The sequence below is a fragment of the Aspergillus luchuensis genome, chromosome 5, assembly GCF_016861625.1.
Source record: "Aspergillus luchuensis IFO 4308 DNA, chromosome 5, nearly complete sequence".
Taxonomy (NCBI): domain Eukaryota; kingdom Fungi; phylum Ascomycota; class Eurotiomycetes; order Eurotiales; family Aspergillaceae; genus Aspergillus; species Aspergillus luchuensis.
The window spans coordinates 2,270,596-2,292,384 of NC_054853.1; the positions used below are offsets into that span (position 1 = coordinate 2,270,596).

Genomic DNA, 21,789 nt, shown 5'->3' on the forward strand with positions numbered 1-21,789 from the left:
CGGCATGATGAAGGAAAGGGGAGATGCACGAGATGCCAGTAGGGAATCGTCAGTAGTAACAGTTAGTGAGTAGTAGTAGGTTAAGTAGATTACTAGCAGATCTACCTTCCAGCAGAAGCGGCGAAGTTTGGCGTGAACCGGAACAAAACGGCAACTTCTGCCTGAGGCGATCATAAGGCAGCAGAATGCGGGACCGGGTCGGGACGGCGGATTATCCGGCGGGACTGCATACCCTATCTAGTATCGCTGCCACCCGGCAAAACTATATGGCTATGGCCAAGACATAATCTTACACACATGCCTACGTCGGAGGTCTGAGGCTTACCCTTTCTTTCTTGACTTTCCTTCCTCAAGCAGCAGCCAAACGAGCAACATGCGCTAGTGGTAGTAGTATAGGCTTTCCCTAATCACAAGTCGTAAGCAGTAGTAAGTAGGCCACCTCAGCTCGCTCGGACCAATCGCGCTGCGAGTTCCCTCTTCCAAAATCCCCCCCCTCCCCCTCTCGCTGGAAGAGGTATACCAACTCGAGATCCAGAGAGGCTGCTCCTCTTGTATCAAATCTATGTGTTGTACATGGAACAAGTAAATATATACATATACTACTTCTACTCTCTCCCACCGATCATATAGAATACCACTCGAATTTTTCAAAATCCTCCCGCACAGTCTCCCCTTCCGGCACATTCTCAATCCCAGCACGTACCGCACCTTCCTGGAAATCCGCTGCCCAAGCCTTATCCCAAACTGCAGGCTCACTCAGAGTACTCCCCGGCTTTAGGGTGCCGAATTTGAAATCCAAGTGTTCCCCCGCATCGGAAGGCAGGCGCATGAAATAGCGCACACTGGAAGGAATCTCCTCCTTCACATGGGAAATCATGACCAGGGCTTGGTCGTCCGTGAGGCCACGGAAGCGAGCATCTTCGGGTGCCGGGTGGACTTTGGTCACCCGCTTAGTGACGAACTCGCCGTGGTCGATGAAGTTGAGGCACTTGTCCCGGATGGAGGCAGGCATGCCGGAGAAGGCTTCGTCTAGGATGACGATATCGGGTCGGTGAACGAGAGCGCGGAGAAAGAGGACGAGGCGCTGTTGAGCAGTGCTCAGATCGGCGAAGCGAACGGTGTCAGCGTACTCGACTCCGTGATCGGGGTTGTAGAAGTCGGTGTCGGATTTGACGAGGGTGGGGAAGAGATCGCGGGGAGTGGTGACTTTGGTGGGTTTTTGGGAGATGCTGGAGACATCGGGGTCGAGTTCGGCGCGGAAGAAGCGGAGGATGGCGCTGACGTCGAGGTCACGGTCATGGTTAAGGGTGGGTTTGGCGAGGAAGGTTTCCGCGAAAGCGGATTCAATGGCTTGGCGGATGGTCAGTTGACGGGGGAAGAAGGCGTGGATTTCAGGCGACGAGTGGCCGAGACGGGATTGGAGCTCGAAGATCGAGAGGCCTGGTTTCCCGGCTTCGGGAAGTCGGGTGCGGCCGAAGAGGCGGATAGGAAGAGCGTAGGTTTGGGGATGGTCCGAGGTGATGAGAGAGAGAAGAGTGGTTTTGCCGGAGCCGTTGGCACCTAGCACGGCCCAGCGCTGGCCGCGCCGGACTGTCCAGTGCAGGCCAGATTGTGGTTTGTTGTGCACCTGCTGGGTCCAGTCGCCCAGGACGCATTTGTCACCGTATTGTACACGGACGCCGTCCATTTCGATCAGTGGTTCACCACCCTTGATAGGGAAGGATGGGGTAGCGCGACCCTTTCCTTGTGGGGGCGCTAGCCGCATGTCCCAGATCAATTGGCGATCAAGATAGCCTGCATCAATGGATTCCTTGGCCTGTTCGTACGTCTGGTGGACCCACTGGTTCTCCTTGGCGGTAGGCTTCTCATAACTGCCTAGTTTCTTCCATACGTTGAACACCTTCTCCGCCTCCGCGCGGGGAGCTTGGAGCAGAACCCGGTGGGAGTTCCCCAGCACCATGATATGCGTGATCCAGTCGGGCAGGGGGTCTTGAGGCCGGAGCGCGAGAACCAATCGGGGATCTGATTTGGCCGCCAGGCGCTGGAGGAGGCTTGAGATGCTTCTGACAGTAGCGGGATCAAGGCCCATGAACGGATCATCAAGGAGGAGCAATTCCGGCTTGCTGAGGAGGGCCTTGGCAATCCGAGTCCGTCTAGTCTGACCATTGCTCAAGTTAGCAACCGGCATATCGAGTAATTCCTCCAGCCGGAGCTCGGAAACAATCTGTGCCAACAGCTGCTCATCATGTATCTTTCCGTCCTGCTCGGATTCCAACGGGTTCAGGGAAGTCTGGCCTTTGAGATATTGGCGGACTGACCAGTCGGTTTCCTCGCGAAGACTCTCATATCGAGCACTCAGATAGGCGCCGCGAGTGCCTCCAATGGCGCCGGAACCTTCCCCACTGAATCCAATGTATTGTATTGCGTTCCCCGCAAACCGTAGGCGGTGATCTTTTTGGGCGATCTCGTCGCTGAGGAGGTACGGATAACTGCGCGCCGTGGGCGGTGTGCAGATGTATTGACCACGGAGGACATCGAGCATCTGTGTTCTTCCCCCGGAGCCAATCACCGCCCAAGTCTGTGGAGCATCACCCCGGTTGTCCCCAGCGAGGGTGGATTTGGCGGGTAATACGAAGTTGAAGTCGGGAAAGAGGGGAGGATTGCGGCCTTTGGCGGCATCTTCGGGAGTAGGATAGTTCTCGTAGAATGTGGCATTCTGGATCCGAATTAACGGCGGCGCAACGGATGAGACGGAGCGCGTGGCGCGAACGAGGTTCGAAGACCGCAGTGGCCTTGTCCTGCAAGCTAGCCGGAACATGGCACTGCCGGGGAGAGTCTGTAGGTATTGAGTATATCTTTATATCGTACTTGTACATCCAAGGAAAGGAGAGAGTAGTTCGATTGGTTACTCACCGGATCAGTGTTAGTCCGGATCCGATTGAGTCTTGGCATTGTTGATAATCCAAAGATAAGAGTTATGACAGTGTGATAATCATTGGAGCTACTCAGGTATAGACATTATAGTCTTTTTGATGGCCCTAGAAGCTAGCCGGAGATATCACTAGTTTAGCCGTTGTATTGAGTGAATTTCTAGCTGCATATGTCCATCAGACCGAAGATAAGCCAACCGAAGAATATGCGAGTGTCAAATCTGGTCGTCTGGATAAGGCTGGATAAGATTACCCGCACCTGTTGTGGGGGTGCTGTGATTGTTTGTATAAAGTAACTGAAAATCTTTTGGCTTCCGCAGAGTTTCCGGGCAAAAATACTACTACTATTCTCACGGTCTTGTTTCATCAGTCAAGTTCCATACTGACATCTAATGGAGCCCTAAAACACAGTAAAATCACGGGTAGGGAGATACTGTAGCTGTATAGCAGCCAATCTTGCTTCCGCCATTCAATCCAACTAACTGGTGCATGTCTTACTTGGGACACAGCACATCTGCATCTTAATCCCAGTCACTACATGTTGTCCCTCGTTCACCCTCATAGCCTCATGGTGAGAACCACATCATTTCCATAATTTGGTGACGTATGTCGCTGTCGCATCTCATGCAGTCCAGTCCCACGTTGTTCGCAATGCACGTTGAATCCCTCATTGATATGTGCATCAAGAACAAGAACATTATCTTCCTGAAAAGCAGCACATGCAAATGCAATCCATACTAACTAAAAATAGTTCACTGACATGAACTCATACCGCCAAGAAGAAACAAAGTGAGGCTGCTAACCTTTCTAAAATAGGACAGCACCTCAATGAGTGAGTGGGTCCAGGTAAATCAATCATCATCCAGACCCGCTGTTCCAATCAACTGTGGAATGTAGTTCAGTAGTGTTAATCCAAAGTGGATTCTCGTTGCGCCACGAGCACGTCCACGTAGATGGACACAACTCCCATGTCCAATGGCGCGACCGTAATTCTATTCGGATATTTTTTTGGGGCAATGAGGGCTCGCGATGAAGTGGCTAGTTTTGCGACCAGACCGCCCTTTTGGCCACGACACGCCCAAACCACCCACAACGCGTTCGCTCGTTGTCTCTTTGTTTTAATTCTTGCTGAACATGTGTTTCGGTCGGTGGTTAAGGGGTGAGAAAGAAAAAGAGAGTAGGAAGAGAAGAGAGAGAGGGTGGTCAGTTAGTTGTCGTTTAGTTGATGATACGGATGTGCCGCCATGATGCCATTCTTTCCACTACTCTTCGTCCTGGCGAGTATAACTTTGTTTTTTTCGCGACGTCGCTATAAGACCATCGAAAGTGCTGAGCCGCCGGTTGTCGTGAAGGGTCATACCTACTCTGATAGTGTGGATGAGACCGAGCTTCAGCCGTTGGAGAGTAAGAAAGTTGAGGATGTTCGGAGTGCTTGTATCATTGGCGCTGGACATGTGGGTAAGCGCGCTGCTATTGCCTTCCGGTCCAGTATATCTTAGAAGAAGAATAGCTAATGTCGGCCAGGTGCATTGACGGCGGTTGTACTCGCTTCTCAGAATCCCCACATCCAGTTCAGTGTCGTTGACAACGATGCGGGCCTCATTGATGCGTGGAACTCCGATCGCCCCCCGGTGTTCGAGCCTGGGCTGGAGGAGATGTTGTTTGAGGAAATATCAAGCCTCAGTCTGGATGCGTCGGCTGTCCCGAATCAGTCTATAGCTTCGGATAGTAGTCAGCCTCGAAAGAGGAAACTGACGAACTTGACATTTTCTACAAACATCCACGCTGGCGTGGCTGCAGCAGACCTGGTCTTTCTATGTTCGGAGATATCCTCAACTATAACTGTAAGATGTCCGCTTGCAATTGGAAGACAAAGCTGATCATTGGTATAGATTGACGAAAAGGAGCGCTTAGACCTGTCGCAGCTGGAATTTGCAATCCGAGCGATCGCTCAAGTCTCAACTGGCCACAAGATTATCGTGCAAAAGAGCACAGCGCCATGTGGTGTCGTTCAGCGAATGAAGAAGATTGTGAGTGCTCTTCCCCCAAACATAGCCATAACATATTAACGAAAGCAGCTGCGAAAAACCGCATCTCCATCCGCTTCATTCGATGTGCTATCCAACCCCGACTTTCTAGTTCCAGGCACAGCTCTTCATGACCTCCTTTACCCTCCCCGCATCATTATCGGGCACATATTCTCGGAAGACATGTCACCCGGAGCATTAAGCGCACTAAAAAAGCTTTACATCCCATGGGTTTCAGAAGAGCGCATTATCACAATGGACGCATGGTCTTCCGAACTGGGCAAGATAGCCGCGAACGCATTTCTCGCCCAGCAAATCAGCAGTCTACACTCGCTCAGCGCTATATGCGAATCCACCAACGCCAACATCAACCACATAACCCAAACCCTGGGTCTACCGCAACGAGTCGGCTTTGGATTCGGCAACTCTCACTTGCAGACCGAGGTTCTCTGCCTAGTATATCTGGCCCGAGAGCTAGGACTACAGCAAGTGGCAGAGTACTGGCGCGCTGTCCTGCGCATGAACGATTCGCACAACCGACGTATCTCCCAACGCGTCCTGTCTCAGTTATCCGGCGATCTCACAGAGCAGAAGATTGCGATCCTGGGGTTTACCCCAAAGGAGAACAACAATCAGTATTCTGTGGCGCTGGGTCTGGTCCGGGACTTGTCGAGAAATGGGGTAAAAGTGGGAATTTATGACCCGTTCATACCTGCAGGCCAGTTGGAGAACACGCTGCGTGCGAGCAATGCGTCTCTTGAGACGGTCACAGTGGCTGAATCAGTGGAGGCGGCATGCGCGGGATGCAGTGCTGTCATTCTTCACACGGATTGGGAGACGTTCGGGCATGAGAAGGTTCGATGGCAGGGCATTGCGGGCCAGATGCAGAGCCCGAAGGTGTTCTTGGATCCGTATGGTGTGTTTGACCAGTTCAAGATGCAGCAGTGGGGATTCAAGATGTTGCAGGTGGGTGTGAGGCAGGTAGAAGCAAAGTAATGTTTGTGATGTCTTTACAACTGTTCTTTTATGATCTGCTTATTTACTTTAGCATGTGGCGCAGATGGAGGTTATCAGGTGTCATGATTCTGTGGTTGAGCGATTGATGTTTGATTTTTAGTCTCTTTGAGTGTTAGGGTCACCGATTTAGATGTTATTGTTGAGTGCTTTCTGTTTTGGCTTTAATGCATCGAATCCCTCTGGCTGTCACTGTGCACAGCCTTGTGGGCATGTTAAACCTATAATAAGTCCCAATATGCTAATCGGCCATTGGTGAAGGGCTGATAGACAGGAGCTTAAGTGATGAGTCCGTATCGATCGAGTCATATACTATCTCATGCTATAATGCATCTCTTCATAGATTAGCAGGGCGAGTAGATCCACAAGAAAAATGGGGTCCGGGCGATCTTTGAGGCTGTAGCTAAGTTACCGGCCAGCGGCACCATCCATACTCCTTAGTATATGAAATTTCACCTAGCAGATGAGGAAACTCGCTTTGCATAAAGTGGGGCAGCCTTACATGAAACTATACTCTTTTGCTGGACGGCGAAGGTGGCGTGTTGGAAATAGTTGTTGGCTGAACAGTTCTTAGTACTGGCCGCTTCTACACAGCCCCAACGCCCTTAATTTAAACCTCTCAAGTCATGTCTGGAACACTTATTCCCTTCAGCCTCCTAACTCCACCACCCTACTCTCAAGCTATCCCTCCCCATGGAAGGCCTCAATGAAGAATCACTTCCCCGACCGGAATATCCAGTCATCGATGAGCTGATTCAAAACCCCGCTGTCTCTCCCGCCGAGGCAGTCCAGAATCTCCTTCGCGTTCGCGAGGTCTTACATCAGGAGAGACAGGAATCCGAATCACCCTCTGATATCGATGGTAATCACACGTGGTATGCCATGACGAAAGTTGTGGATACCGCAAACATCACTCCACCAGATCAGCAGGACAAACTCATCGACTTCATTTTCGAGCTACAACGTACCAAGGTCATTGATCCCGTCACAGGCGAAGAGCCAACAGCCGTTGATCTCAAGCTATGGACTGAGGTTCCATACCTGAGCATATATTTGACTGATTTCTACTATTTCAATTTCAAGCCTGGTATATCACCCCTACACCCCTTACTCATTTTGTTGTTTGATTCCGCGGCTAAATCTGTCAGAATATGCCCGCCAGATAGATGAGGATCCCCAGAAGGAGTATCCTCCAAGTGACCTTCAGGAATGGGAGAACCGGAATGCCTTCATGGCGCACCTTACGAGAAGAGCAGAATACCTCTGCCATTATTTCGACGCATCGCTGTATGCATTCTATTCGTGTCGATCAGCGTTTGAGGAAGGGCCGTTGATAGAGGAGGCCGTACGCACGGCATGTATTTGGTATATATACGCCGGTCAGCGCGTATGGGAGAACTGTCAGGTTGGACGGCTCTTTGGGGATGAGGACCAAACTCCGCGCCGAGACATGAATATGGATAGATGGCGCCTTTGGAAAGATGGACTGAGGGCGGCACAGCGGGAGTATCCTAGGGAAAGTACGCAGGAGATGATACGGAAGGCGTTGGAAGAGATTGAGAAAGCAGAACACGGAAAGTAAGAAACCAATCAATAAGAATCATGCTAGAGAAGCCACGGAGACGCAAAATGATAGTGATGACGGCTGCAAGCCCAAGCCGTCAGCCAGACGATGGGCAGCAGGTGGTATTGTGCTGTATTTGTGCTATTGACTTCCATAGATATGGTATATGCTACTCTCGAGCTAACAGGAGTATTCTTGTTGCTAATATGTCCCGATAATTTGAAGAACATGCGTGCAGCTCCCTTTCCTCTTGAAATAGTCCATTAAGCAGTACCTTCGCTCTTCAAGAGCATACGCAGCTTTAATACACAGTATACAACATACATTCTGGAGACAAGACCTCAATCTATAAAACAATTCCACCACCCCCAAGAAAGGTCATCAACCATCCTCCTGCAAATCACGCAGGCTAATCCCACTTTGTTTCCGCGGCGCCCGTCGCTGTAGTCAGCTGCAAGGTACCAAACCCGGTGCCCAGTTATGGGCGGAGGCGGGATTCCCGTCCGTTCGGATACTCCTACGCGATCGTCTTGGGTAGATTTTTCTGGCACCAATAGTCTAGTGAAGTTGGCGGCTGCCAAGAGTCGATTGACGGAGTTGAGAGGAAAGCAAGAAGGAACCGATTATCAGGGTGATACGAATCTCCCGCTATCAGAGCAGCGTCACCGGAAGCTTGCGTCCTCTATTGCCGTAGAGAGCTTGCCGTAGGTATTGTCCTTGCCTGTGTTCTTATTGGCACTCCTCGCAGGCGTTCGCCGGTGCATTATAGACGTATAAGCAGGGCTGGCACCCGCAGTTCGGCTCATCTCATGGAGCACAAGGGGATTCGAAGAGGTGAGTCGAATCGCACACCTCGAGCGGTTTCAAACGCCTGACTTCCTCAAGATCTCTGTAATAGATTGGATAGACAGGGATGGAATGGAAGAGAAATACATATACGAAGCGGAGATGCAGTCACTAATCAAGCTGCTCGGTGAACTCCTCCAATCCACCCACATCCTCCCAGAACTTGGAGAAATCGACATCGTTTTCTTCGAAGAGCTGCTTTACCTGAAGCATGGCAGACTGTTGCCTTTCCGGCGTGAACCCGCCCGGCTGGGTACTCTCGTATTGGACCAACTCAACCCACCGGTAGAAAAGGTCCTCCTTGCCCATGGCGGTCAATTTGTCCTTAAACACCAAGATCTGGTCTCTTTGGGCAGATCGGGCCGGGTCGGCTGGGATATTGATTGTTTCGGGGTTACTCCTTTCGTTCTCATCTCCGACATGCCAGATCAACCAGCCATGGGCATCCGTGTTCACCAAAACTGCCGTGCGGAACTCTTCCAATGAGACCTTATCGTCCGATTTCGGATTGTCGACCATCTCGTGAGCCTTGATCATGGCGTTGTAATCGAGGTCGAAGTCCTGATCTATAAGTAGGTATCCCGTCTTTCTGATACGCTCCGGCGTGACCGCCGCAACGATCTTGTCTCGTGTTTCCTCGTCTTCACGGATCCAGCGATCACGTTTGAGGCCCTGAGTCATGTCAGGTTGGCTTCGCCGAACAATAATCTCGTGTGGCTGGAAGCCGATGTTGCGTCGCCATCTGACTGCCCCGAAGAGGAAGCGGATAGGCCAGGCCAGGAACATAGTAAACAGGAAGTAATCAAAAAGAACAGTTCCTATGCGACGTAGAGCCACCATGAAAACTTTGGTCCAGTCCATTGTCGTTGTGTCCACCGTCATAGAGTTGTTCATCCCGACCAGCGCTGCTATCATGGCGGGATACATGTTGCGGACCATGTAGACTCGGAGAGCAAGGAAACCGACAACAATGGCATTGATTGCACAAGGAACGATAAAGGTTTGTTTCTTGATGTCCACCGGGCAGGTATCGACGTGGATAAGGTAGACTTCGCGCGGAGAAAGCGAGTCGAGGAGCGGTTTCAGAGATTCCGGAGCTCGAACGAACGGAGGGATAGGGCCAGTTTGCGAGCCAGGAGTAGAAGTTCCCGACGAGGTTGCGGAGGGAGTAACTGAGGCCTTGCCCTTGGGGCCTCGCCTGGCGGATTTGGCCATCCTTATGCGGATACTCGGGGATGTACAGTCTTTCGCTTTTCGAAGGTTGGAGACGTGAGGCAATCGATGGTTGCTAGGGGGAAAGGGGGGAGGGAAATGGGAAAATATGTTTTCAATAGGTCCACATGAAGGACTGGTCCACTGACCCGGAGGCTCAGTAGTCGCGGCCAAAAATATGCCAATCAATACAAATAAATTGTAGGTCAAACGACCTCCGCGCGAGAGCTCAAATGACCCGACCCCTTTGCACGTGACTATGACGGCCATGAAGCTGGGATGATCCAATCGGACTATCCATTGTCCGGCCCGCTTCCGCATTCCGCAGCTCCAGAGTCTCTTGTCTTGTCCGTACAACAACTAAGGAATAGCTCGGTGCTATCTACCTGAAAGTTTTGATACACATCCTACAATGTTAGGCGCAGCATCCCGGCGCGCTGTCGCCATTCCAAGGACCCTTGCACATCGCCATCATCAACATGCATTCTCATCCTCGTCATTCTCGACACGCACAATACCCTCCATCCTCCGTTCACGGCCGACGGGTGCTGCTCCTACATCTCTCCTACGAACCGTCCAAGCCACCACCATCCAGACTCGTCCCCTCTCCTTCGCGCAGAAGATGAAGCGCGGTTACCAGGAAGCCTCCCGTGGAATTTGGCGCAATAACCCCATTCTCCTTCCCCTCGCACTCCTCTCCGTCGCCACCGCAACCGCAATCTTTAGCTACATCGCCTACAAGGAAGCCACAGAAGTCGGCCCGCAATACCACAAGTTCCCGCCACCGGTTGCAGAACGTCTCCGTACGGCAATCTACTATACCGACGTGAAGCTGAATCCCGTCAAAGCTATCGACGCATATAGCGAGGCAATCAAGTTAGCAGCGGAACTGCAAATGCACCCTTACTCGGACGAAGTGATGGGAATCAGGTTGCAGGTAACCAAGTGTCTAGAGATGGCGGGGCTAGTGCCAGCTGCTATTCAAGTCTTGGAGAAGACACGAGCAGATGCATATCACTGGGTGAAGACGAATATGGAGACAGAGGCATTCAAAAGGGGGGAAAGCGATTATTACTTTGCCCGCGGGCCCTCCGCAGAGAAAGGCGAATTGGCCGCTGAGCCAATGAAGGTCGACCCCGCCATTGCAGAGTCATACGAGAAGATGAAGCAGGCGGAGATCTATGAGTATGAACAAGTAGAGAAGACTCTCGCCAAGGTTGTGGGTATGTCCGTAAAGCTCGCGGAACTATATAAGAGTGATCATATCCAGGATGACAAAAAGGCCGAAGAGGCGCTCGAATTTGCCGTTCAACTATCCCTCGGCGAAGTGCAACGTCGACACCAAGCCAAGGTCCCCATCGGCGGTGGCAACTGGTTGACTCTAACGGAGATCGGAACCGCTCTATCCGAGTTGGGCCAACACTATGCCTCCAAGGGGAAGTTGGACCTTTCTTTGCCGTTGTATCTGCGCGCCTTTGACCTCATCAATGCCAATGAAGGCGGGGTTCCATCATGCAAGCAGGTCACCCTCATGTACAACATCAGTGGCTGTATCGGCTACCCAGCTCTAGACGGTGTCGCACCATCGTCGGACCCCGGTGTTTCGCGTGCTGAGGCTATCGAGGCCGCACGCAAGTGGGCTCAAGGCGCGATCGAGAGGGCTGAGAAGGTCGAACCTTCCGAAGATTCTGTGGAGTGCCATTACAGCTGTGCGTCGGCTAAGGTTATGCTGGGACAGTTGGCAGTGTTCCATAATAAACCTGAGGAGGCACTGAAGTATTATTATGAGGCCAAGGATCTTTACAACCGCCTAGAACTTAGTTCTGATGCGGAGGATGTCTCAAGGCTGATTAAGGATCTCGAAAAGAAGAAGAAATGATTGAACTGATGGATGCAAATCAAATTAGGAGGATTGTGTTGACGGGGCTGATCAAGACCAATATCCACCAGCATGCGGACGTAATGTCACTGCCTTCTTATTGGGGGTCGAAACGTGCCGTCGTCAACCACTATCCCAGCTACAAGGCAACATATCAGTGAGTCAGCGTCTGAAAGTAACCATTTGATTCATTGCGGACTTTTTGACCTGTTCGAGCCGCTGAGTTAGGTGCAGGCGCTTCGTTGTCTTAAAGCAACGATATTGTGACGGGCTGTGATGGATGACCTAGGGGCTACCCTACTTCCTTTCCTCTGGCATATCGGATCTGCCTGGCACACGTCTCGAGCTATCTGTCACCCCCCGTAACCTTCACTAGCGATGTATCTACTAGCTTTCTCTCAAAACTGTACAGTAAATCTTGGCGGTGAAGCCATGTGATCACGTTCAGAATATACTCTCTTCTTCCCCAAGACCTCTCTGGTTCCTTTCAACGCAGGCCAGTGTTCCCTGAGTTGCCATCCATGGGTCATGCCCAATTGTAGCTTGAAGCCATAAGCCGGTACCTGCACGGAGTATTTATCTTACTCGGGAGGGGAATTATCGGATCAAAGTAGGACCGGGGCCTCTGTTCCAGAACAATTTCCGATGCCTCGACTTTCCAAGCTCTCTTCCATGCTTAAGCAAGTCACTAGATATGGATGGATGAAGCACACCAAGCAGTGCAGCTGAAAATACTTAGCCGGGTATGCTCACGCCCATACGGGTTCGCGGTCGCAGGAGAAAATACCCTGATGATGGAGCCCCCAAACCAAAACCCAGTGGACCCAAGGGTGGGCGACCCATGATATCTCACCAGACCAAGCTCGAATCATCTCAGGCGCGAAGCCACAAACGAGCTCGTCTACTCGTCGTCAAACCCACCAAACCCCGGCAATCGATCCTGGAATCCCTCCCCGTCGAGTTGATTGAAAAGATCTTCCTATACTCTCTCAATGTGAACTTTGCTCGCTGTTCCTCAGCCCTAGGCGCAACCGTTTCGAGTGAGCGCATATACAGAGCGTTGATCCTGTTGGCGTTTTGGGATGACTCGTCTGCTACTACAGGAGTTAGAAGTCAGGCCCCAGAGGCCGCAATATCCAGGATTCTCCGACCTGTCGATTACCACCCTCTCAGCCATGCGGAGCGGAGACACCTCCAGGACACCATCCTTCGCTGCAAATGGTGCACAATACAGCGGCTTCTGGCGCAGCTACCGGACCTTATGAACCTCACCATTCAACGACACTGGTTCGGTGCAGGAATCAGCATGGCCCCATATGATCAAGAATCATTGACCCGATTCCTCGCTCAGAAAGAAGACACTCGCGTCTTCGAAGGAACCGACAGCAACGGTGCCAATCACTACACCCTTACTGTAGCACCCCTAGTCTCAGTAACAATCACCCACCATGAAACCAACCAATCAACAACCTACCCCGTCCTAGGCGTTCTTCTTATCCCCGATAAACTCGTTGAAGACCTCTCTAGCCATGATCACGTCACCTACCTCGAACTCCTCCGCATAGCCAGCGGTTTGAACCGCGCCGACCTCGTCAAACCGACTGTCTCTGTGTCCCATGAATCCCTGCAAATCGGCATCCACAATGCCCTCATCGAAAACAACACAGCCGCTTTATCCACCCTCCTCAAGATCGATGAATACCACTTCCGCAGCGAGAACCAGTCCCTCAATCCAACTACTGCTGTTCCATACGTCCTCCCCGCAGAACATTTTCGCACGGCTGTCCGGTTCGCCCGGCATGACACGACGTTCTTCCAGCTTCTCGTGCGCGCTAGTGCGGAGTCTGTTCCGGCCGATGATTCGGAGATTACAGAATGGGCTGTGAGCTTGAATAACGCATTTGGGCGCTGGCTGTTGATTTTGATGGAGCATTTGCCGCAGCAGATTCGGGCCGCACATGCGAACCCGGCGGAAGATGCAGTGTTTTACCTGGGCCGGGCGAACGGACAGAGAGAGCTGGCAAGACGGTACTTGAGAGAGGTATTGGGTCTGGAAGAGTTGGGATGTTGGATGGAGGAGACGATGTTTGATGCGTCAGCGCTGTGGAAGGTGGACGTCGACTGATCCTATTGCAAAAGCCTGGTTTGATTGTGGGACTATATGCCCTGTTACGACGGGTCTTCTGACATGGCTTAGGACACAGTCGAATAGTTCCTTAGAGGCCTGGCTCTTTGTATGGGATGTATGTAGTTTCAGTAGAACTCGAGAGACAGTTCGCCAACGAGGCTGAACGCTACCATTGAGCATAATGTACACAACCGATTTCGTAAGTGGCGGCATCATATACCTACGTGACCACTTACTCCCCGGCTCCATCTCCCAGACTAGAAAAGTAATAAAAATAATAAAGCCATTGTATTATCGTAGCTACTTTGCTAAAGACTCAAAAACTCTATTCAAATGATATATATATGCAACATTCAAACATACGCAAATAAGAAAAAATTCAGACAATCAAACCCTCACCTCACCACCACCAACCAATTCCCCAACAACACCAACCAACTCATTCAAAACCTCATCCACAACAGTCTCCTCTCCCTCCCAACCTACAACACCAACATGCATGACACCTTCCTTAACAAACGAAACAACCTTCATCGGATCGGCCGCATCACCATCCGGATTCAAGATATCAACCTTGCACTTGCCTCCCGCAAATGGCATCTCATCGAAATCATCCCAGTCCTGGTGATGAACCACAGACCCAACACTCTTGTCCCAGTTCAGAGCATTGCCAATCTTGTCTAGACCCAGGAAATCATACTCAGCAGATTCCGCAGCCTGCGACTGCACGGCGCGCAGGAAGTCCATTGCCTGCCAGCTGGGTTGGATTTGGACTCGGGTGGGCGTAAGCTGGTAGCAGGAGCCGACGATAGAATCTGGGCTGGGGAGGGAAGAGAGGGTTCGGCCCGAGGTGACGGTCGCGAAGGTGATGTCTTGAGTTTGGAGACGGCGGGCGAGGAGGAGTGCCCAGGAGGAGGTGAGGAGGGTGGCGGTTGTGATTCCTTCGAGGTTGAAGGGGAAGGGAAGGGGGATGGGAGCGGTGTGGAAAATGGATTTTGAGCCTTGTTGTTGTTGAGTTGGAAGAACGGAGGGGGTAGATCCTTGGAGGAGGTTCTTCCAGTAGGTGAGGGCTTTGGTCTGAGGAGTCGGCGAGAGGGTGTGTGAGATGTAGGAGGAGAAGGGAGTTGGGGTGGGGATTTGGCCGGATGTGTAGAGGGTTTCGAGGTCGCGGAGGAGCAAGGGTAGAGAGACGCCGTCGTATTGGGCGTGCGAGAGACCGAGGATGAGGCAGGATTGCTGGGTCGGGGTGTGTTCGATGTGAAGGAATTGGGTGAAAGAGGAGCCGAGCTGGAAGGCGGTCTCGGAGTGTGTCTTACAGAGCGAGTTGACTTCGTCTTCCAGAGTGGATGTGGTCTGGTGAATCGCCATGGGGGCTGTGATATCATCGAGAACAACTTGGAGGAAGCTGGAACCGTGCCCGACGAAGACGGTGCGCAGGATGTCGTGCGCCTTGACGAGCTCGTGGCAGGCCCGGTGCAATTGCTCGCGGTTGATGTCCTGGTCGAAGTACAACATGGTGTATTGGATGGAAGTGCGCGGTGCCTGAACAGTGCCGCGGACATCGAGGGCTTGGATGTCGGTGACTGGGAGGACGTCGCGAATAGACCACTCAGGGTTCGTCAGCTTGGGACGGATCACCTCGGACAAGAAGGACTCCAGGTTGTCTTTCTGGCCAATAGTCGAGAACGGATGGTAAGGCTGGACCTTCTCTTCCTTTGATACAACATTCACCCGCAGCGCCTTAGCAGCATCCCCGAGACGCATGCGTTGGAAGATATCGGCCACGGTCAGACCGTGTCCTTGGGCACGCAGGCTGGATACAAGCTTCATAGCAAGAACGGAGTCACCGCCTAGGCGGAAGAAGTTGTCATCAACGTCGATTTGTTCGGGGCTGAGCTTGAGGATGGCGGCCCACGCGGACCGGAGGATGGCCTCGGAAGGTGTCAGGTTGGTCTGCGCGGCGGCCTTGGCCAATGCCTGCTTAAAGGCATCCCTCAGTTGAACGAGCATGTCGCGCGGAATGCTGGAGGCGAGTTGGTTGAGGACGTTATGGTTGGGCACCCGGTCCACCACAATGTAGGCAAAGGGCGCCATGTAGGATGGGAGTGAGTCGTGGATAAACTTGTCGAGCTTCTTCAATGCCACGGCCAGGCTCACGGAGATCGAGGCACAGACAGTTGCCTCAAAGCTTTGGGAGTCCGCATCGCAGCGGATTTCCTGTTGGGTAGGCAGTAGCTCCAGACCATCTTGGATGGAAGTTGGCTGCTCGATGAAGACGACCAACTCGGGCTCCAGCTCAGACGATGGCTGGGACACGGCCGCAGCGGCACGAACAGTAGAAGGAAGGTTTTTGGTGAATTGGGCTTCAACCTCCGCAACATTAACGGCGTGTCCCTTTACCGACACCACATTCTCCTTACGACCTACAAACACCAGGCTACTATCCTCGCGCCACTGGACCAGGTCTCCGGTAGCCTGCACCCGTCCAGTCCGACCAGAGTACCCAGAACTACCCGACACAAGCCATGCAGGGGAGTCTACCGTCTCGCCAGCAAGAATAGCTCCTTCCAGCCAGAGCTCGCCAACGCAGCCAATGGGTGAGAGGAGGGATGGATTGCGTGCATCACAAACCCAAGGGACCACAGCAGGAGGGTACTTAGACCCTTCCTTGATGCCCTCTTCGGCGCGAAGTCTCTTCGAAGACTCGTTCAAGGACAGCGGGGGTGTTTGGTTCCAGTGCCAGATCTGATTCAATTCAGCCTCTGGGAGACAGGAGATCTCGTCAATCCTCCGGGTGAGACCTTGGCTCAGCTGCGAGCAAGCAACTTCGATCTGCGCAAGGATGCGCTCCATCTGCGAAATTTCAACGAGACTGCTGTCAAAGCTGGCGCAGATGCGGAAGCCACCCTTCTTGATACCACAGCCCAGCATGAGCGGGTAGGGGTTGAAATGAAGGGCTTCGCGCACCACGTCCCCAACCTCGAAGCCAAGCTCGCTGCCCGCGTATTCGGGCTCCGGCTGCACAACTAATCCGGTGGGTGCTTCACAGGCATGCTGGGCATCATGGCTGACCTTACGAATATTCTGCATACCCATGTGCTGGTACGGGGTTCGAGACAATATACCTTGCTGCACGGCCTGGAGGTACGATTCAACGGTGCCAGCGCGGTTGATATGGATCCGCACCGGAACTGTGGCAATCAAGGGACCGACAATGCTCTCAACACCCGCCAGCGGAATGTCTCGACCAGTGAGCGTCTCGCCAAAGACAACGTCATCGTTGCCGGTGTACTGAGACGCCACGAGTGCCCAAGCAGCCCGGATAAGGGTAGCCATGGTGAAAGGAGACCCAGAATTCGTCTCCAGGTTGATGTGCCGTTCGATCATACCATCTGGGATGGGCAGGTAGTCTCGCGAAGGCAGACGCGGGAACTGAGGTCCGACAGCGCCTTTCAGTTCGCGACGCCAGAACTCCTCCATAGCGGCTTCGTCGGTGTCACGCACATATTTGACGAAGTCCCGCATCTGGGCCTCCACCTTGGGCTGCTGGCGCTGCAGAACCTCGCTGACCTTCTTCAGTACGATGGGTTCAGACCAGCCATCATAAAGAACATGGTGGACAGTCCAGACCATGTATCGCTTGCCATCAGCGGGGTGATCGATGATAGCATAGCGAGCAAGATTCTCTCCGAGGTTCATCTTCTCATCACGATCTTCCTCGAGGTACCGGGCTAGATCAGTCGAGTGCTTCCAAGTGATTCCATCCTTGAGGACGACCTGCTGCAGGCCGGGTTCCTGGAGCTGAGCCAGACGGGTGCGCAGGATTGGAATGGCTGAGACGACCTCCTCCCAGGCGTGCTTCCAGGCGTCGAGATCCACGTCGGCTGGAATGCAGGCCAATCTCTGTGCAACGTACGCCTTGACTGACTTGAGCGAGAAGGTGAACAGAGACTCCTGCGTTGGGGTACAGGGATAAATATCCTCGATGGCTGCTTTGTCGAACCCGTATACTTGGGCAGCCTCCTCACAGGCGCTTTCGGCGGGTTGCGAGATCAACGAGAACGGCGGAATCTCGGTCTGGGTCTCGACATCGCAGATAAGGACCTTACTGGCCATAGCAGACAGAGTAGGATGGCCAAACGTGTTGGCGACTGACAGATCTAGGCCTTGCGCCCGACAAACTGATGCTAGTCTCATCGCAGCCAAAGAGTCACCACCCAGGGCAAAGAAGTTGTCGTCTGGCCGGATGGTCTCGGCGTCAACCTTCAAGGTCTGACTCCAGGCCTGTCGCAGACGCTGCTCCAGCTCAGTGAGCTCTCGATGGGCGGTGCTCGCCGCACCCTGATCCAGCTCGCGCAGGTCCACAGTGGTGCCAAACTGACGCAGTCGTCGACGGTCCGTCTTGCCGGAGATCAAGACCGGAACATGACTGACGGGAATGTATGCTGTAGGCACCATGTACCGGGGCAATACCTTCTTTACCTCCGCATCGGCCTGAGACAGTGTCTTGCTCAGCTCCTCCGGAAGCTCTACCGAGGTGACTTCTGTGCTGTCGATGCCCTTACTGGCCTGAGAGGCAACAAAGGCTACCAGGGTCGCCTGGCCGCCGGATCCCTGAGGCACAATCACCTCCGCAATGACTGTGGCTTCCGACGGCAGTCTGGCCTTGAGCTGACTTTCGATCTCTCCCAGTTCGACACGCTGTCCGCGCAGCTTAACCTGGGTATCCTTTCGTCCCGCAAAAACGATACCTCCAGATCCATCGGGATCATACATTCCGAGATCTCCAGTCTTGTACATCCTTCCGTGACGTCCAGCGTAGCCCTGATGGCCGGCCACCAGCCACTTCGGGTCCTCAATAAACGCCGCCGCCGTCTTCTCGGGATCATTCAGGTAGCCCTGGCCGACAATTGGACCTTCGACCAGCAGTTCACCCACCGCGCCGACCGGCATCAGCTCATCATGGTCATTAGGGTTCACAATCCAGATAGCCGCACCATTGCCAGTTCCAATGGAGATATAGTCCCTCCCGGTGGCTGCGCTGCTATTCACCGTGCATCCAATCGTGCACTCACACGGCCCGTATCCAATAATGATCCTCGTCTCCTGACCCCAAACTGTCACATCACGGGCTGACGCAGCCTCACCTCCCAATCCCAGCCCGCTGAGCGACGCAATGACATCCGGTTCTAAAATGCGGGCCACGGACGGGGTAATACCCGCATAGTTGACACGCATGTTGCGAATAACGCCGTTAATATCGTTCAGTCGGTCCTCGTCGGACGGAATGCAAAGGCAGCCGTTGTTACCCAGCGTCAGAAGCATGCTGTCAATACTGACATCGAACGCGTACGATGCGAAATCAAGGACCCTTGAATTCTCATCATATCCGACAGCCTTGGCGCGTGGGAACGCACTACTCGTGTAGCTACCGTGGGAGACCTTGACGCCCTTGGGGGTTCCCGTGCTTCCCGAAGTGAAAATCAAGTACATAATGGTGGTTGAGGGAACCTTGGGTAAAGCTGGGGTGTCTTCCAGCGGGGGAACATTCGGGAACGCACCCTCCTCCACAACAAACAACCCTCCATCCTGAATGATCTCTCTCGACAGGTCCTGCTGCATGGACGAGCAGATCATTGTTCGTGCATTCACTTGCTTCGCCATATTTTGTAGCCGAGCCAGTGGGAGAGTAGGGTCCATCATCGCAAACGTGCACCCAGCCTTCATGACAGCCAACACGGCAACAATAGTCCACCGCGACTTCTCGAAACACACCGGGATGAAGTCTTCCGGTTGCGCGCCCATTTCTTGGATCTTCATGGCGACATACGTCGAATACCGCTCGATCACGCCGTAGGTGAGACTGCCATCCCAGGAGTCAATTGCGACCTTGTCGGGAGTTTTGCGGGCTTGTTCCGAGATCACTTCGTGCATGCCGAAGTCGTATGCTGGAGGGAGTTTGTGGTTCCATGACCAAATGTCAGAGATGTCGCTGGCGGTCGGACGGAGGCACTCTTCAATAGTGGCATCGGGGTTCGAGAGGACCAGTTGCACCGTGTCGATGAGGCTGTTGATGTGGCGGGTAAGGGTATAGGGGAGAATCACTTCGGAGTGCCAAACAGGCTTGATTTCGAGATTATTGGCATTATAGCGCGCTTCCAGGTGGATGATGCCCTGTGCGTTTATCTCATTAGCCTGGTTCTCTTATAGTTGGTACGGCGATATGAGTTGCGGTCGCGGCTTACCTCGTTCGGCTCCTCAGTGGTCTGAGACAGCGCGCTGGTGCTGAGGAGCACTGCAAGTGACGTCGATGGAACTGTCTCGGGGGTAGTAGTGCGCTTGCGAGCAATTGCAGCAGCAGTCTGCCCCACACTGCTTCGCAAGTCGGCCATTACCTCTGTCGACAGACAGCGGTTGACTGGACTGGCCTCATCGCCCTTGTAGGCCCATTCAAAAGATGCCTGGCCATCTTCTCTCGTACGCAAGAGCACAATGAGCCACGAAACAAGGAGAAGCTCTTCCTTCATTCCTGAGGGGGTAGTATCGGCACCCAGGCCGGCGGCCTCTAGTGTATGTACGCCTGCCATATTGTGAGAATCTTCTTGTCCCCGCGGACTTGTAGTGTGTGTGTTGCCCATTCGGCAATTCAGTAAAATCCAGTCCAGCTGCGTGGGAGGAGAATGAGAGGCGAGAAGAGGGAGGAGGGGAAAAAGAGGGGCAAGTAGTTAGGAACCACTGAATGTCTTCAATCTCAATGCAATTATTTCACCCAGGGTCAAGTTCAATAAGTGCCCAACGCACGGAAGGTGGACACCATGTATATTATTATTATCTGATCCGAGGTCCCAGAAATCACAAACGGATCAGATTACTACTGACCCTCTTCCGAACATCCCGTGAAGTTTTACAACCCCCCCAGTCCTAAGATTATCATCATTTATTATGATACTACCGAGATCGGCGGTGGAATCCACCACGGCTGCGGGTATACTGCAGTTTGCAGCACTGGAACACGAGATCAAACGGGCACCAACGGACAGACAAGCCGGCTTGTGAAAGTTACCGGGCAAAAGAATTTTGCACAGACCACGTATGCCAAGTGTCTAGCCGAGAATTAGTGAGACACGGCATGACATGATTTAGCCCGTAGGCGTGAGAAGTGTAACTGGGAAAAAGTTATCTGATCTAAGTTGCTTGGTAGGATCCGGTCTTTTGCGAGGACTGGAACTTAGGGTAAGGGTTATACTACGTAATTTGCAGCGATGGAATTAATATGAGTCATAGAATTGGTTAATTGTTTATTGTCTTCTTGACTAGCCTAGTTACTGTGTTACTGTTACATAGGTCTGTCGGAAATGAGCGACCCGTGGGTCCAGTTATCAGGATATTTGTCGTTAAGTGGGGGTGATGGATAACAGGTCGTTTGTGGTGTATGTAAGAAATGTATCTGAGCTAGTAAGTGTCGATAACACTAGTAACAGCGCTAGTATGTGACAAGTGGGGTTGGTGATTGATAAAACTAATCAGATCAGATAGCTGCAGCTCCACAGACCACCAGGAATCTAGCTGGTTAAGGTATCCGAAACAGGTTAGTTTGGGTGAGGAGGTAGGATTGTCGAGATTAATCCCTCATACGAATTAATTCTCCGAGCCATGGGAGATGCAGATACTCTCGTTCAATGGGATATTCTGATCAAGCTACAGCGCAGCTTAATGCAGGGGGGTGGCAACTGGGTTCTGCACAGTGCGCTGCGCACCATATTTCTTTTTTTTTTCTTTTTCCTTTTTTTGTTCTTTTCCCCCATTTTTGTTACTTTTGTCTTTGTTCAAGCTATACTGGGTAGCAACGTCTGAGACTATTCTTTTGGTATCTAAAGATGCCACCATTGTCCGAGTCGTATGATAATCGCGCTGCCTAGCCCGAACGAGCGTTATCGCCGAGTAACTGATCTAATCTGATAATCTGTTGATTTACGGAGTATGGAGTTTGGAGTAGGAGACCTCAAAGTAGGAGATTTCGGCTCTGAGGAATCTCGAGTCCACAATCAGAGTCCACTCGCCTCGCACGTGGCATTTACTCGGATTCAGATACTGACTTGGGTTGGTGTCGCATGTAGGAAAGTTTCAGCTAATGTAGGATAACCAGGCAGCTATAGCTTGCAGACGGTGTCCAGCGACTCCCCAATATT

At 52.5% G+C, this 21,789-nt stretch overlaps 7 protein-coding genes across 7 annotated transcripts; 4 read left to right on the forward strand and 3 right to left on the reverse strand.

The window, feature by feature from the left end:
* Nucleotides 1-622: 622 nt before the first annotated feature.
* AKAW2_50744A (putative ABC transporter) lies at nt 623-2,818 on the reverse strand (the record flags this gene model as incomplete). The annotated part of the gene is made up of 1 exon (XM_041690596.1): nt 623-2,818. One exon carries the CDS (start codon nt 2,816-2,818, stop codon nt 623-625), a length of 2,196 nt encoding a protein of 731 aa, XP_041544165.1.
* A 1,356-nt stretch (nt 2,819-4,174) lies between these two features.
* ugd2 (putative UDP-glucose dehydrogenase Ugd1) lies at nt 4,175-5,953 on the forward strand (the record flags this gene model as incomplete). The annotated part of the gene is made up of 4 exons (XM_041690597.1): nt 4,175-4,388; nt 4,455-4,774; nt 4,823-4,960; nt 5,009-5,953. 4 exons carry the CDS (start codon nt 4,175-4,177, stop codon nt 5,951-5,953), a joined length of 1,617 nt encoding a protein of 538 aa, XP_041544166.1.
* Nucleotides 5,954-6,664: 711 nt separating this feature from the next.
* Nucleotides 6,665-7,553, forward strand: AKAW2_50746S (DUF3632 domain-containing protein; the record flags this gene model as incomplete). The annotated part of the gene is made up of 2 exons (XM_041690598.1): nt 6,665-7,058; nt 7,120-7,553. The coding sequence occupies 2 exons, from the start codon at nt 6,665-6,667 to the stop codon at nt 7,551-7,553; spliced, it is 828 nt and encodes a 275-aa protein (XP_041544167.1).
* Nucleotides 7,554-8,492: 939 nt separating this feature from the next.
* Nucleotides 8,493-9,596, reverse strand: AKAW2_50747A (uncharacterized protein; the record flags this gene model as incomplete). The annotated part of the gene is made up of 1 exon (XM_041690599.1): nt 8,493-9,596. One exon carries the CDS (start codon nt 9,594-9,596, stop codon nt 8,493-8,495), a length of 1,104 nt encoding a protein of 367 aa, XP_041544168.1.
* Nucleotides 9,597-10,005: 409 nt separating this feature from the next.
* Nucleotides 10,006-11,472, forward strand: AKAW2_50748S (TPR domain protein; the record flags this gene model as incomplete). Its single annotated transcript, XM_041690600.1, has 1 exon — nt 10,006-11,472. The coding sequence occupies one exon, from the start codon at nt 10,006-10,008 to the stop codon at nt 11,470-11,472; it is 1,467 nt and encodes a 488-aa protein (XP_041544169.1).
* Nucleotides 11,473-12,217: 745 nt separating this feature from the next.
* On the forward strand, nt 12,218-13,597 carry AKAW2_50749S (uncharacterized protein; the record flags this gene model as incomplete). Its single annotated transcript, XM_041690602.1, has 1 exon — nt 12,218-13,597. One exon carries the CDS (start codon nt 12,218-12,220, stop codon nt 13,595-13,597), a length of 1,380 nt encoding a protein of 459 aa, XP_041544170.1.
* A 390-nt stretch (nt 13,598-13,987) lies between these two features.
* On the reverse strand, nt 13,988-20,238 carry sidD (nonribosomal peptide synthase SidD; the record flags this gene model as incomplete). The annotated part of the gene is made up of 2 exons (XM_041690603.1): nt 13,988-19,774; nt 19,846-20,238. 2 exons carry the CDS (start codon nt 20,236-20,238, stop codon nt 13,988-13,990), a joined length of 6,180 nt encoding a protein of 2,059 aa, XP_041544171.1.
* Between the last annotated feature and the right edge of the window lie 1,551 nt (nt 20,239-21,789).